Raw genomic sequence first — 15,991 nt, forward strand, 5'->3', positions numbered from 1 at the left:
TCGCCAGCGGTGTTTTTCTCTGAGTGGAACAAATTTCCCTTTTCCTCCTGATATATTTTGTTTTTCATTAAAAACTAATTTAATATCTGGGGATTTTTGTCCTCGTCTGCTCGGTCCACATGGCGGCGAACCGAGTCGGGCGGCGGGTAAATAAGGCGTGTAATGATCAGTCACAGAGCCGCGCTGGCGGAGGACGGGATCCCAGTCTGCGGCGTCGCCAGGCCCGGATCACAGTCAAATACAATCGCAAAGAGCTGCAAAGGAGGCTGGATGTGGAGAAGTGGATTGACTGTGGACTGGACGAGCTCTACAGAGGCCGGGTGAGTCCGGATCCAGGACCACAGTTTTTTCTTAATTGCAAGCACACCAACATATGAAATGACCAGAGATCAAACTGTAAGGGAGCAGGATTCAGGATCAGGCTCAGGCTACAGAATCAGGGCCCCACCCTTTTTACTTCATGACCCCTATCCTCCCCACAACCACCAACGTTTCATAATAATTAAACTGTAATTATTATTTCAAATGTTGTGAAAATCTGAAATATTTGATTGTGACTGTCAACAAATGGGACACGTTTTAAGGATATTTGTTTGTATGACCAGTTTAAAATATCAGCATCCTGATGTAAACTGCTGGTAGCTGAAGGTTAGCATCCTATAGTAAACCAAATTTTAGCTAAAAATTAGCACCCTGCTGTAAACTGAACATTATGGTGCATTAAATTATACTCTGGGTTAGTTCGCAGTAGTTAGTCAGTGGATTTGTAAATACACAAACACTCAGTTCATCTCCTGTGAAAACATTTAAAGACATTTTAATACTCTGAACAGAAACAGCACATGACTGATGCATGTTAACACATATTATGTTTTTGTCATCTTTTGTCAGGAAGCTCCTCAGTAACTGCAGTAAATATATTAATTCAAATAAAAAATTCTAAATTCTATTTATATAGAGCAAACTCATAACAAAGCTACTTCAGCACACTTGACATATAAAGGAGGTCTAAGCCAAACTGCTTTAAGAATTACTAAAGAGACCTAACAAAAGAATCTTTTTGGATTAAGAGAGAGGGTTAGTGGGAATGAAAGTGGGATCATTTTAAATTTTATTCTGAATTTTACTGGCAGCCAATGAAGAAAAGCAAACTCAGGAGAAATTAGATATTTTATTTTTTTTATTTCCTGTTAATACTCGTGCAGCCTGTCCTGTCATGTCATGATCAAAAATAACTCCAAGATTCCTGAAAGAAGAAAATAATGCCATCTAGCATGATCACACGAACACAGCACTCCCATTTTTTAACACCTTGTCACCTGCATTTGTTATAGTAAAAGTAGTATAATCAATTACTTATTACTGAAATAATAACCAACATCTTATTATCTGCACCACTTATATGTCAGGGTCATGGGGGAGAAAAAACAGTGACGTGGAGGATCAGAGCTGAAATGACAAGGTCTGACAGCATGAGCATTGCTGCAGTGGAATGCGTGTTTGTGTGTCTGGCTGTGTGCGTGTATCTGTGTATGTCTATTTGTGTGTGTGTTCCTATGCCTTGGTGTCTATGTCTGCGTGTACAAGAATCAGTTGCTTATACGAATATGGACTTATCAAAGTCTGACTTGCTGTTCTCTGTCTTTGTCATAAGGTTTGCGGTTTTCCATTAGATTTTTGTTTAATGGTGATTGTGATAATATGAGACTGATGCTGTTTCAGTTGTAACACACTTAAGTAATTAGAGATACACAACTGTTTGTGTGTCTTAAAGGTCAAACATGAGCAACTGAACTGAACAATCACTAAACAAAAATCAGACACAAAGTTATGAACACATGCATAATCCTGTGTTTTGCTGCCAAAACTACTCTGGCCCTGGAGGTCTGGACTCCTCTAGACCTCTCTGAGGTGAGCTGTGGTATTTGAACCAAGATTTTAACAATAGATCCTTTATGTCCTGGAAGTTATTAGGTGGAGCCCTCATGGATTTGGATTTGTTTGTCCAGCTCATCTCCAAACAGAGCAGGACAGACACTTAATCCTACCATCAATCTGCACCCTTTCATTGAGCCTTCCATCTCCAGAAGGGTCTCTAAACCTGCTGAGTGCACTTTATCAGCCTGAACCCCCAAGATGTGAGGAGTTATTGAATTTGGAGACACTAAATGCAGGAAATGGTGGGGGTTTAGAGTAACGCAGGGGGGAGGGGTTGGTTCAGCTTTGTTCTTGGGTTTCTCTCTCTCTCTCACACACACACACACACACACACACACACACACACACACACACACACACACACAAACACACAAACACACAAACACACTGCTTTAAAGTATGTGTAATGGACTGTTCTCTGGGGGAAAAGGGGAACATGATAATTTTTCTCAGGTATGGGGGTTTTATGTGAGTGTGTGTGTGCTTAATAGATTATCAACTCTCTCACTTTGGTTTATTTCCTGTCCCAAACCCCATGTGCTCATCACATGCTGTTGTTTGCATGACAATGGGAATGTGAAGAGTTCCTTTCTGTGTCCTGGTCCCAGGTGGTGTAGGGTGAGGCTCAAAAAGAAGTTGCAGGCACTTCCATCGTGCCTCTGAGCTATGAGAACAGTCTATTTATTTCTGATATTAAAAAAGATAAAAGTCACGTTCAGTTTGAAGCTTTAAATGCAAATCACTTTGAATACAGTTAACAAAATCAAGCAAGGTAGAAATATTGAGTGTGAACTGCTTTTTTGGTGTTTTTTTTTTTATGACATAAAGCTGGGTGTGATTAAAAAAAAAAGTTAATATGACAATTATACTTAGTTTCCAATATTTCCTGGGGCTCCTTCATTAGGAGTGATGTCATCAGTGCATAATGGCATGGAGGATCAGCTGTGTCTCTGCTGAGGCCTGTTTGGAGTGATATCAGTGTGAAGTGGCATGGAGAATCAACTGTATCTGTGCTGAGGCCTGATTGGAGCCCAGGTAGCTTTCACAACACCTTCAGCTTGTCTGGGTTATTGGTTTGCAATTTTTTATCTTTGTCTTGACACTAATGGGATGCATGTCAAACCATTCAAGCTCAAGAGTGTCATGTTTATTTAAAATTATAATTACATTCACAAACAATTGCTCAAATGTAAAGTAACCATGACCCAAAATCAAGAGTTATTTATTCTAAGACACGGCATTACCAAGCTCAGACTTCTCAGTTTCTTTGTCTCACTGGGTGAAATGTTACTTATTCTGACCATATATGGGCAGACAGACAGGGACTACTACTACAAACACAGGCCTAAAAGTATTCTGACTGCGATTAAAAAAAAAGAAAAGAAAAAAAGACATACATAAAAAAACCCAAACAAAAACAACTTGTTGACGCGGGATATTTTCAGGTCCGAGCAGTCCATTGAATTCGCCTACCAATGGAATGAATGTAACAGCTTCCCCTCTCAACCAAATAAACATCACTTGCCAATCAGAAGAAGGGTGGGGGTGGGTCTTGGAAAACATGTTTAAGATCCAGCAGCAGGTGATGCTGCATTCCTAACAACTTGGGAATGAGTGAGCTCTGAGTTGTCGAACTTGGAAATGACTGCTTCCAAAATAAACATAAATGCCTGCTGCACATATTTTAGCATTCAGCAAATGGTGGCAATATGCCAAGCTTATGTTTTATCCTCTGACTTAATCTGTAGCGTGAACACTATGATATCGAAAGTCGGAAATGTCTGAGTTGGAATATGGATTTCTCAGTTTTTCTCAGTGTTTTCGTGAACGCAGCATCCAAGCCAACGTTTTTTGCACTGGGAGATGATGGAAAGTAAGCTTTAATGTTTTTGTTAATTGAACTGAACTGTAGTTTTCTGTATTTTTAACCCTTATCACAGCTATCCTGACAATCCCACGCAAATTCTGCTATAGTCCCTGTTGTCTGCAAAAATCAGTTGGTGGATTTGAGGGGTATTGCACAACACCAAGATAAGTAGGTCAAATTTATCCCGGTCAAGTTACTATGGTGATTTGGAACCATTAGTTTCTAATTTTTACCCATCAGAGTTGGATAATCACAATTTTTTTGTTACAGCTTTCCCTAAAGTCATTGGTGCAGTGGATTGCACCCATGTCGGAATCAGATGCCCCTCAGGGGAACACGAGGAAATCCTTCCACAGCATCAATGTTCATGTAAGAGTGATTTGTTGTTACTGTGACCTACATAAATGAATTCTGTGCATTAAATGACCTAAATAGGTTCCATCTTATCCTTTCAGATGATCTGTGATACGATGATGTGATTTAGAGGCAAAGTGGCCTGGCTCAGTGCATGACCACAGTCTTTCGGGCTAGTTCAATTTACAAAAGAGTCTCACAAGGTAAGCCACACATTTTATTTGTAAGCACCTTGGACATTATGAGTGTTTAACTCTGCTGTGTAGTTTTATAAATTATATCTTGTATTATCAGGTGAATTCTCTGGTGTGCTGCTGGGGGACAAAGGCTGTGCCTGTGAGTCATTCCTCTTGACTCCCCTTGCGGACACCAAGCCCCCACCACAGCAGGCCTACAACCATGCACATGGCAAAACCAGGACTTGAATCGAGACAGGGCCTGTGATGTCACTGTTGCATGCACAGAGAAAGGAGGGGACCCCCAAGAGGCTGTCGACGTTGACTGGGAAAATGCTCCCAGTTTTGCCAGAAGACATTAATGGCAGACTGGTCAGGGAGCAACATATTGAAATTTTTTTCACTTAATTTTTGGATTTAACACATCTTTAATAAAACAATCTCACATTACTTTTTGCTGTGTCTGTGCATTTTGTCTTGCATTGGTAGCAGACAGTGTGGGGTTATCTTTTAAATTCTACTGTATTTTGCGGACCATAACGCACACCGCATTAGAAGGCGCAATATCAATGAACGGGTCTATTTTCATACATAAGGCACACTGTGTTATCAGGTGCATGATAAAACATATGTAAAGCAAAACGAAACAGTCAGGTAAGTTGAACTTTAACTCACAATAACTCAGAATATTGTGCAGTTGTGACAAATACAGAAAAAATACACTAATTTTAAATCATTCGTCTTCCACAAATCCTTCAAATTCCTGATATGGATTTGAAAATTGGTTTTTACGTTAAAAACCTAATGTTGGCTTGACGTCTAATTATAATTATAATTCTAATTAATTATTGGATGATGGTTGCTTGCCAGAACTACATAAGTTATCTAACGTCTGACATTGCAACCCCTATCCAACCAAGGGCCAACATTAACACAACATCCCTGTGTCAGCTGGGATTGCTCCGACAATCCATCAAGCGGAGCGGCTTCGTCACTTACCAAAGTCGCACTACACCATTTTGCCATATTTTTGAGCGCAGTGTACCACATAAAATTGGTTCGAGGTCAGAAAGCAGAACAAGAATTCACACATAAGGTGCACTGCCGATTTTTGAGAAAATGTAAGGATTTTAAGTGCACTTAATAGCGCGAAAAAAAAAAATGGATCAGACTCAGTGATCACCTTCCTAGCAACAAACTTTCGCCCTGCTCTATGTTCCCTACAGATAATATCCAACTAGGCCAGTGAGCGGTGATAGCTATCATGTCTTTGGGGTCATCAGGTGGGAACCTCCTTTCACCGGTGTTTCGTCTAGTTAGGCCCACAACACCTCCAGAAGGCTAGACCGTGAACACTGGCGTCCCAGAGTCACCCCCTAATGCCAGCCATCACCATGCCAGCCTTTGTGTGAGTTGTCTCACACAAAGACAACTATCTCAAACAGCATGACTGTCAACTACTCTGACCTATCACCAACTGCACCAGTGAAAGCGGGGTGGGGATACAGACCCTGGTTTGGGTAGGGGGGAGAAATAGAAGAGGTGGAGATAAAAGTAGGGATGGGATACAGACCGTGGTTCGGGTAGGGGGCATGAAAGTATAGAGGGTGCAGGAGGTGGAGGCAATACAAGCTGCATTAGTAGATTCAGCAACTAAACTCACCTAAATGGTCCTATACTCAAACAACACTCCAACCCAGGCCAGCTCACCTATACTAACTGCATGGTGTCAAAGAGGCACAAACACAAAAGGAACTATCTCAAGCACCACTGTCAACTACTCTAACCTCTCACCAATTGCACCAGTGAAAGCGGGGTGGGGCTACAGACCCTGGTTTGGGTAGGGGGCATGAAAGTATAGAGCGTGCAGGAAGTGGAGGCAATACAAGCTACACTAGCACACTAGCAGATTCAGCAACTAAACTCACCTGAACAGCCAAAGCCAACACTCCAACAAAGGCCAATTCTCCTAGGCTAACCGCATGGTGTCGAAAAGGCACAAACACAAAGAACTATTTCAAGCAACACCACTGTCAACTACTCTAACCTCTCACCAATTGCACCAGTGAAAGCGGGGTGGGGATACAGACCCTGGTTCGGGTAGGGGGGAGAAATAGAAGAGGTGGAGATAAAAGTAGGGATGGGATACAGACCCTGGTTCGGGTAGGGGGCATGAGAGTATAGAGGGTGCAGGAGGTGGATGCAGTACAAGCTACACTAGCAGATTCAGCGACTAACCTCATCTAAACAATCCTATATTCAAGTAAAATCAACACACCAACACAGGCCAACTCACCTGGACTAACCACATGGTGGCAAAGAGGCTCAAACAGGCCACACCCCCACTTAAATACACTTCCCGATCCTGGATTTCTTCCTCTGTTTCTCCCTAGAGTCTGTCTATCTAAGAGCTCCCCCTGCTGGGCCCCCAGCTACTATTACCTCTTCTAACCCAAATCCACTGACTAGATCTTACTGCCTCATCTGACATTTCCTTCACTATTTTCCTCACCCTCTGTTTCCTTCCTCCTAACTCCCTCAACAAAGCAACAGCAGATCTTGCTACAAACCCTCTACATCCTACTTCCACTGGACAAATCCTAACCTTCCATCCTCGCTGCTCAGCATCCTTACCTAAATCTGCATACCTGAGCTTTTTCCTTTCATATGCTTCTTCAACTAAATCCTCCCAAGGCACAGTCAGCTCTATGAAATATACTTTCTTTCTACTCCTAGACCACAAAACTATATCAGGCTATATATCAAAAATACAGTACTTCACAAAATCAATGGTGTACACGTTCATGAAAAAGGGACACCACAATGTTTTCTAGTTTGGTTTTTTTGTTTTTGCCAGTCCTCATTTGTCTGGAACCTTGAATAGAAGGCAAAAGTAACAAATATTAATACACTGTATAACAGTTACATTTACAGTGTGCACTGAAATACTCACTTCTCCTTCTAGTTTCTGCATTTGCTGGTCCAGTTTCCTGAGGGTCCTGCGTTTGATTTCCAAATCAAGCTCCATTTCTTGCAGCTTTCTCTTCTTTAGTTTAATTTTTACCTCTGTAAGCTCTATCTCTATCTCAAGATGCTTGATGTAGACAGTTCTGACTGTGAGTTTTGTAAAAGAAATGTCAATTAGCACAGCATAGCCTGGCTCAGCAAACATGCAACCAAGAAAGCTAAGATGCGCCAACTACACCAGATCAAGCCGCTCTCTGCTCTGTTATCCTGGATTTCTTTGTTTTACTTTTGTGCAATACCCCATTGGTGTGATGGCTGCTCACCTTGAACTAACTGATCAACTCCTGAGGGGTTTGCCAAGCCAGGATGAAAAGGCATGGTTATGTCAAGCCAGGTGTAGATAGCTGGGAATGCCGTGTGTGTTCAAGGCATTCTTAAAACTTGTAAAGCTCTGTGTGTGCTTCACCTCTAGTGAACTTCAGAAAATGTGCCAGTCTCTATGAAAAACAGATCAAACACAGGATATGAACGAAGGTGTGAGAAGGTGTACAAAATAGCATCCTCCAAAGATGAAAAGCCCCAGGAATCTGAAGTTGTTTGATGTTGTTCAGGAGGAGGAGATGCCAGAGGAGGTGAACATTGATGACCTGCTGGACCTGAAGACAGATGAGGAGCGGACACATAGGCTGCAGGTCAGCAATGATGTGATCAATCAGCAAGTCTGTCATCCTCACTGTTACTCATGTGTTTTTCTCTGTTTTCCAGCTCATCCTTCATTCCTGTAACAACAGCACCCAGGTAATAAACAAGGCTGATGCTGCAGCTTCTGCAGAGTCTGCATGCAGGGTTGAAAGTGGAGATGTTCTCCAGTTGCTTAGGAAACTTGAGTGACAACACGTGCATTTTTGTTACCTCTGGGCTCAAGATTCAATCACACACACTGTACTGCTGCTCCAAATACTAAACAAAAAAATGGTGGCAAATTAATCCACTACTGAAAATAGTTGCTATCTGAAAGTCATCTTTCTTTTTGATTGATAAAAACTGGTTTAGTTCATTATTGAGCACAAAACTAATCAATGTCTTTGTGAGGTGATTTGTATCTTCAGTATTACCCAAAAGGTTTGGAGATGAGAGACACAGACAGGCATTAAGTGTAAACACTAAGACCTTATGAGGAGACTTAAGCTGTTTCAATAATAACAAAAAAGCTGCAGCATGTAAACACCTTGTCCTGTTTACAGACTCCATCTAATCTGTTTTTCCGAGCCCAGATGTGTCTGTAGAGTTTGTGGTCTGATGTAACAACTGTAATGCTGTTCACCAATGTAATGCAGCCGTGTTCATCACATAGCGAGGATCCAGTGACTGTAATGACCTGTGGGGGCTGCATGGGACTCTAACACACTCTCTCCAACTGTCAGGTGTTCATCCATGAGCTGGTGTTAAAACTTAAGGGTTTGCAGAAGCAGGAGGAGCTGCACAATGACGGCATTGACCTCCCTCAGCTCCACATCTACTCCTCTCAGTCCAGATCCACCAACAGGGAGGTGCTGCACTGAGACAACAAGCATACACAGTCCTGACCCCAAATCCCAGGATCAGGAGGAGCTGGACTTCAAAACATAACCCGACAGTTCCATGTACATCCAACATGTTACTCCACCCACATATATCAACAGACACATTCCTAGTCCAGTCAACATCACACAGTAGTGAAACAAGCCAAGGTCTGAGTCCACCTGAATTATCCTGGTTACATCTAAAACTCAAAATGCAAAGAGACGAGTGATAATGAATCATATGCTTGACTTAATTCAAACTGATGAGTTACATGATTAATCACAGTCACATGATTAATCCTGGTTCTCTCTCTCTCCTGCTTAACTGTATTTGTAGCTATCATTTTAATATCCTCTATTGTTTGTACATGACTTGAAATAAATCACAGCCTTTGGAATTATGTGTCCTGAATGAAAACCTATTTAATTTTCAGCAAACACAAAAAATGTACACTTAACATTATGATCACTGGTGACATGATTAACATTGATTACCTGTCATGGCACCTGTCGGGGTGGGATATATCTAGTTACCACACTGACAGGGTGTGATCAGGTACAATATAGAAACAACAGGAAAACCCAGGAAATAATTTGGATTAATTTAGAAATTTTAATAAACCCAACAGGTCCATTCATACCACTGGGGTATAGATGGTTTACCATAAAAAATAATATAGTATAATAAAGAGTTAAATGTGCCACAGTTTTGGATTTTTTCATTTACTGCCTGCTCGCTGTTGGCAACTCTGAACGCAGCTCTGGATCATTCACTCTCCAGTCAATCACACACCTGCTCCACTTCCCAAATGGCAGCAAATGTTTTCCTCACTATATAAACTCCACTCTCCCACTGTTTGATGCCAGTTTGTTTCTCTGCAGCATGCAAGGCTTTCCTGCACCCTTAACTGGATTTCTCCATCATGGCCAACTTTGTCTCTTAGGTTTTAAGTTGTATTTTTCTCTGTCTCCGATTGAGAAGAGAATTGTAATCAGAGCATCTGGTGTCTCTTTTTCAGTGTTAAAGAAGTGAACTCCTAGTCCTGACCTTTCTTAGTCCCAATTTTCGTTCAACAGGAGGGATGGAGATTTTTACCTGTGTTGTAGTTGTTTGCCCCCCCCCACTCCCCCGTGCCCTATTAAGAAGAGGATCAATAGTCCTGGGTCTTGTAGCACGAAGCAGGATTAACATGCCCAGGATCTCTTTCCATTATCTGGCTTCACTTAACCAGACATCTGTAATCTGGATTATCTGTGCCAGGAAGTTATCAACTGGCTAATTGAACCCAGACGTCTTCCTGTCTAGATCAGTGCATGTTCACACAAAAGGTTGGGCTTTGCTGTATCCAACCAATCGCAGCATGAAGAAGACACAAAAAGCAGCGTATTTCACGATGGATGAGCAAAGTGTAATACACTGGAAATATCAGGAGTACAAATCCATTACTCAAGCAAAGACAGCTGCAGTAGAAAGCTGCAGCAAAGAATGCTGGGAAAAAAGTTGGCGACTCTGACAATGTGTAAATTACTGGGATTATAATATTGATTCTCCACCACATGAGATTAATGTATGTTCCCCATAAATGTATGCTTTTGCTTTTTATTTTTTAGCACTTTAGCATACTTTATGTATCAGTATCTATTTAACCACCTATATTATCTGTATCCGTACTTGAATAGGGCGGGACTTAAACCGAAAGTGGGCGTGGTTTAGACCAAAAGATGTATTTCTAAGCCTGAAATTGATAAGGGTTGATCAGAATTAGCTATATTTATTGTAAGCCTCAATATATATTTTATTTACAGGTTCATTTGTATCACACCAAGGTAAGAAGGGAGAGCCGACTGAAAAAAAAACAAAAACCTGAAGAAACAGCGAAAATGAGAAACGTGATGTGGGCTGCATGCAGCCCTGTCTGTCACTGTTTCAGCCAAGTATCCGGCTCAACCCTAGTGCTTACACTGTGAGAGCACTTTACAAAAAAAAACAAACAAACAAAAAAAAAAAAACCCTGGAACTTGATAAAGAGTATAAAAAAGATAAAGATAAAAAAAAATAATAAACTTGAGGTGGAAAAACTAAAGCATGAGAAAAAGGATTCGGTTATTTATTTTTCAGCTATCACAAGTAATGCAGCTAAAATTGTATTTATTTTCTTACAGGAACTGGAAAAATTAAACTGAAACAGAAATTAAAAAAGAAGAAAATTGATGCAAATATGACAAATGATATTTGTCATATTTGTCTTCCTTCTCAGGTTCTAATGCAGAGGTTGCACACATTTTTGAGTTGTACATAGGGGGTATACTACGAAGGAAGCTCAACAGAGCCGGGCTTTCTTTGGGTGAGCTGGCTCAACAAAGCTGAAACCTCCAACCAGAGGGTATTCACTCAGACCGTGGTGCTGGCAGCTTCCAGCAGCTATTCTTATTCCAGGGTATGTATGGTGGTAAAATACTAAATGCATATTTATTGTCTCTCAGATGTGTTAATCTAATTTACAGTTGACGGAGTAGTCAAGTAGTAGTGTCTTTTTAAAGTAATCCTGACCAAGAACACATAAGTGAATGATGAACACAGTACACCAACATAAAAGTCTATCTCACCCATCTCTTGATGTCCTATTAATACATGTTGGAGCAGACAAAGGTAGAAGGAACTAATTATTGTTGTTATTGAGTGAAGTGTTGTTATGAAAATATAAGATAGAGAAGCGAAGAGAGACAGAAGAGACAAAGGATTGTAAAAGGATGTTTTGCACCTCTTTGTGATAAGCAGCCATGAGGTATGTTAGCTGTTATTTGTGATGCTTATGTTCAGTGAAAGTATAATTTGTGTGAAGATATTGTGTATATGTGCAATTGTGGGTTCATTTGAGTCAAGTATAAAGTGATTAGCTGTATCTCTCCTATGTTATGGCACACGATTTATTAGACATGCATACAGCATTATTTTTTGTTAATTTATATTTCCTTTCTTTAACCCAGTTCTCATGGGTTGACCAGCAATAAAGCCCTGTATTTTAATCAAGACCTCTTGCCTCATGCCTGTCACTGGAGGAACTACAGTGAGAACTCATCTGCTCTGCATGAGTAGACGAGGAAGACAGCACCTAAGAGACGTAATCCAGGGTCAAGAAGGGGCATCTCTACATCCAAGAGTGTGCATCTGCTACTGCCATTTACACATCTGCAGCGTCCACAGAAGATTCTAGGTGAAGGTATAGAGCAGCATTGCATAGACATGCAATCCCAGCCTACTGAAGGCGCAAGAGCTGATGACCACTTCTGCTAGCAGACAAAATGCCGCTGCTGAAGTTGCTGCCAATGAAGCCACTCTAGAAGTACAACTAGAACAAGAGTGTTACATTGAGGAAATTGAAAGGCTTGAAGCTGAAGCTGCAGAGAGACAAAAGTTGCCAGACTCAAACGCCATGGTAAGGAAGTCAAAGGTCTCAAGCCAAAGTCCTGTGAAGCCTCAAGCTTGGAGGAAAGGAAAGAGGTGGAGCTGACCATAATCAAGACGGTTCAAGAAGCAACCCTCTCTGAAGAAATGCAGCACCTTAGGTGTCATAAGGAGACAAAACCAACCAGTTGCACAAACTATGTCTGTTCCTGGAAGATCAAGGTATAATCAGAGTAGGAGGCCGCTTAACTCATGCTGCCCTACATCCACATGTGAGGCATCCAGCAGTCCTTCCTAGAGACAGTCATGTTTCTGCATTACTCGTCAAGCACTATCACGAGAAATGAATAGAGAGGAAGGGTAGAGGAATGACTATAAATTAAGTCCAATCCAATGGCATATGGATCCTGGGTTGCAGCAAGCTTGTTTCATCCCATATTTACAAATGCACAAGTTGCAGAAAGTTCAGAAGATGCACAGAGCAACAAAGGATGGCAGACCTTCCAGAAGAGCAGATGGAAACAACTGCTCCACTCACTTACTGTGGAATGGACTGTTTCGGGTCGTTTCACATTGAGGAAGGAAGACTGGAATTAAAGTGCCATGGATTGTTGCTCACCTGCATGTGTTCCAGAGGAATACACATTGAAGCACTTGATGACTTGAGATCAGACGTCTTTATCAATGCTCTACGTTCATTCATTGCCATTCGTTGATCAGTGCGACAGATAAGGTGTGATCATGGGACGAACTTTGTCGGAGCTAGGCATGAGTTCATTGAAGCACTGAAAGAGATGGATCAAGAAGAGCTCAAAGATTTAGGCTGTGAGTTAATTATGAACACCCCTGCCTCAAGTCATATGGGTGGAGTCTGGGAAAGACAAATCCGCACCATCAGAGGTGTCCTGGCGTCCATTCTAGAACAGTTGTCCAGACAACTTGACTCCTCCTCCCTACATATGTTTCTGTATGAGGTTATGGTGGTGGTGAATAGCAGACCTCTAACCACTCATCATCTGAAGGATTCTAACAGTCCAGAGCCCTTGACTCCAAGCCACATCTTGACAATGAAATCCACCATCATTGTTCCTCCTCCTGGGAAGTTTGTTAAGGAGGATCTCTAGCCAACAATTTTTGGGTACGATGGAAAAAAGAGTACCTCTTAAATCTTCAACACAGACAGAAGAAGTGGACTAAAGATCGCAGGAATGCAAAGGTCGGCGACATGGTTCTGCTGCAGGATGATGCTACACCAAGAAATCAATGGAGGCTAATAAAGGTCACCGGGTGGAAGAGTGAGGAGACTCAAGCTGCTCATCAGTGACTCTTCCCTGGATGGAAAAGGAGAGTGTACCTCCAAACTTGTTTACCCGGAGAGACCCATTCAGAAAACTGTCACCTTGCTGGAAGCAGACTGAAAATTTTACCATATCATAAACACTCAGTTGTCATTGTTGTTGTTCCATGGTTATGTTAGTGTTTCACTTAATTTATCCACGCAGTATGTTTGTCTGCAAGTTGTAAGAAACCACTTGTGATTTGGTGGGAGTGTAACTGCCCACGTCACCAGTTTATTTTCTGTAGCGGCACCTTATTGTTTCCTCTGAATTTAATGTTTACAGGTAGACGGAACTTATTATTGTTTCCGCACCGAACATGTTTCGCCCGCGCGCCTTTTAGCGTCACCTAAATCTACCTGAATCCATTGGATCCTCTACAAACGGTGAGTCCATGTTCAGGGAGGATGATCGGTGAAGGGGTGGCACTTTTAATTGCGGACTAAGCCGAAAATCGAAACATGAGCTATCCCGGTGATAGAGAGAGCTTAAAAGAGAGCGACGTTCGTGACACGGAAAAGTCTGGCTTTAGTCTCAACATAGCTCGCTAAGGTACTAATCTTGCTTCGTAGGATACCCCTGTGGTTTCTAGCTTAATCAAAGGAACCTGGCAGAAAACGGGGGGGAAAAAAACACAAACTACATATAATGTAACTAGTGTGGTGTTGCATTTATTAGAAACATGTATACTAGGTATGAACATAATTTAAGTACGACTTATGTGTATGTGTGTTGCACTGATGAGTCACCACATGTAACAAGAACAATATATTTATACAAAAGCCATTTATCATCTGGTTTCATTCTATCTCAAAGTGCCTTTGAAAGTTTGTGATGGGGGGCCATAATTGTCACAGTGACATCTGACTGATCACTTTCTCCTGCCAAACCCACCTGCCTGGCAATGACCTTATTCCCTGCACCTGGTTTGCCTCACCCATCTCCTCACCTGAGGTTCATTTCCCATCAGTCTTCCTATACAGATACTGGTCCATTTTTCCCTTGCCCTCCTCCAGATTGTCTAGTGTGTTTTTCTTGCCTAGCATTCCAGCAGTCACTATCTACCTGCCTGTTTTACTCCGTCATAGAGATTCTGCCTAGCCCCTGGATTATTTTTGCCTTTCTCTCCTGTCTGAAGCTCCTGCCTAGCCCTCTGGATTCAGTCTGCATTATCTGCCTGTCTGCCTGGTAACTGACCCCTGCCTGTTTATGAGACTGATTGAAGCCTGTTGGATTAATTACTGTCTCTGTATTCGTGCTTTTGGGTTCCTCTGCTCTGAGTCCTGATAATAATGTCTTCTGTTCTGCTTCCAACCAGCTTTCTAGAACCACTGCTGTACCACCATTTGGGAACTGTACAACTAACTACAGTAATACCTCAACATCCATCTTGAATGGGCTGAGTACTGTAAAAGATGAAGGCTGGTATCAAGATTAGCCTCTCCACACCCAAACCCAGAGCAAGCATTTGCCATCGCTGTCTGTTTTACGTTGCTCCTGCATTTGCATATATTATGTAAATGAACTGGGAAAGGAAATCCACGGGATTGGTTGCTAGGATTTGTGATGTATGACATTCAAATGAGGAGCTGGAAAAACTGAATCCAAATTTTTCAGATCTGGTTTTGAAACTGCATTTTCAAATCTAAAATGCTCAGTTATGACGCGCACTAGAGACTTTGCAGCTGAAATGTCTTGTAGCAGAACCCAAACACTACATAGACATGTTAACAATTTGAAAAACTAAATTTTAGGGTGAGGGGATCTTGAAGATCTTTGACAAATTGTTGTAGGTACTTGACAATATTCTTTGCCTTGCAAACGGGGATGTGGTGTTATCACATGTGAGACGTCCAAGTATAGCCCAAAATTGTAGTTTTAGAACTTCTGAATAAGGGCAAGCCATCTAGACGTGCTGGTCATAATTAGAATATCATCAAAAAGTTGATTTTATTTCAGTTATCCCATTCAAAAAGTGAAACTTGTATATTATATTCATTAGACACAGACTGATATTTCAACAGTTTATTCCTTTTTCATTTTGATGATTATAACTGACAACTAATGAAAACCCCAAATTCAGTATCTCAGAAAATTAGAATATTAAAGACCAATACAAAGATGCATTACATACAGGGTTTTTAGAAATGTTAGCCAACTGAAAAGTATGAACATGAAAAGTATGAGCATCTACAGCACTCAATACTTAGTTGGGGCTCTTTCTGTCTGAATTACTGCAGCAGTGTGGCGTGGCATGGAGTCGATCAGTCTGTGGCACTGCTCAGGTGTTTTGAGAGCCCACGTTGCTCTGATAGTGGCCTTCAGCTCTTCTGCATTGTTTGGTCTGGCGTATCACATCTTGCGCTTCACAATACCCCATAGAA

General features: G+C 41.5%; 1 protein-coding gene across 4 annotated transcripts; it reads left to right on the forward strand.

The window, feature by feature from the left end:
• LOC115052750 (protein phosphatase 1 regulatory subunit 14A-like) lies at positions 1–8,864 on the forward strand. 4 transcript variants are annotated; one of them, XM_029517057.1, is made up of 4 exons: positions 1–320; positions 7,914–7,994; positions 8,068–8,100; positions 8,727–8,864. In XM_029517057.1, the coding sequence occupies exons 1-4, from the start codon at positions 120–122 to the stop codon at positions 8,862–8,864; spliced, it is 453 nt and encodes a 150-aa protein (XP_029372917.1). In that variant the 5' UTR covers positions 1–119. The 4 variants fall into 4 exon arrangements, 2 of the variants coding, with proteins under 2 accessions (XP_029372917.1, XP_029372918.1); XR_003841389.1 differs by lacking the exons at positions 1–320; positions 7,914–7,994; positions 8,068–8,100; positions 8,727–8,864 and adding exons at positions 2,914–3,973; positions 4,076–4,174; positions 4,261–4,362; positions 4,454–4,742; XM_029517058.1 differs by lacking the exons at positions 7,914–7,994; positions 8,068–8,100; positions 8,727–8,864 and adding exons at positions 4,290–4,362; positions 4,454–4,742.
• The last annotated feature ends 7,127 nt before the right edge of the window (positions 8,865–15,991 follow it).

The sequence above is a fragment of the Echeneis naucrates genome, chromosome 13 (assembly GCF_900963305.1).
Source record: "Echeneis naucrates chromosome 13, fEcheNa1.1, whole genome shotgun sequence".
NCBI classification, from domain to species: Eukaryota; Metazoa; Chordata; class Actinopteri; order Carangiformes; family Echeneidae; genus Echeneis; species Echeneis naucrates.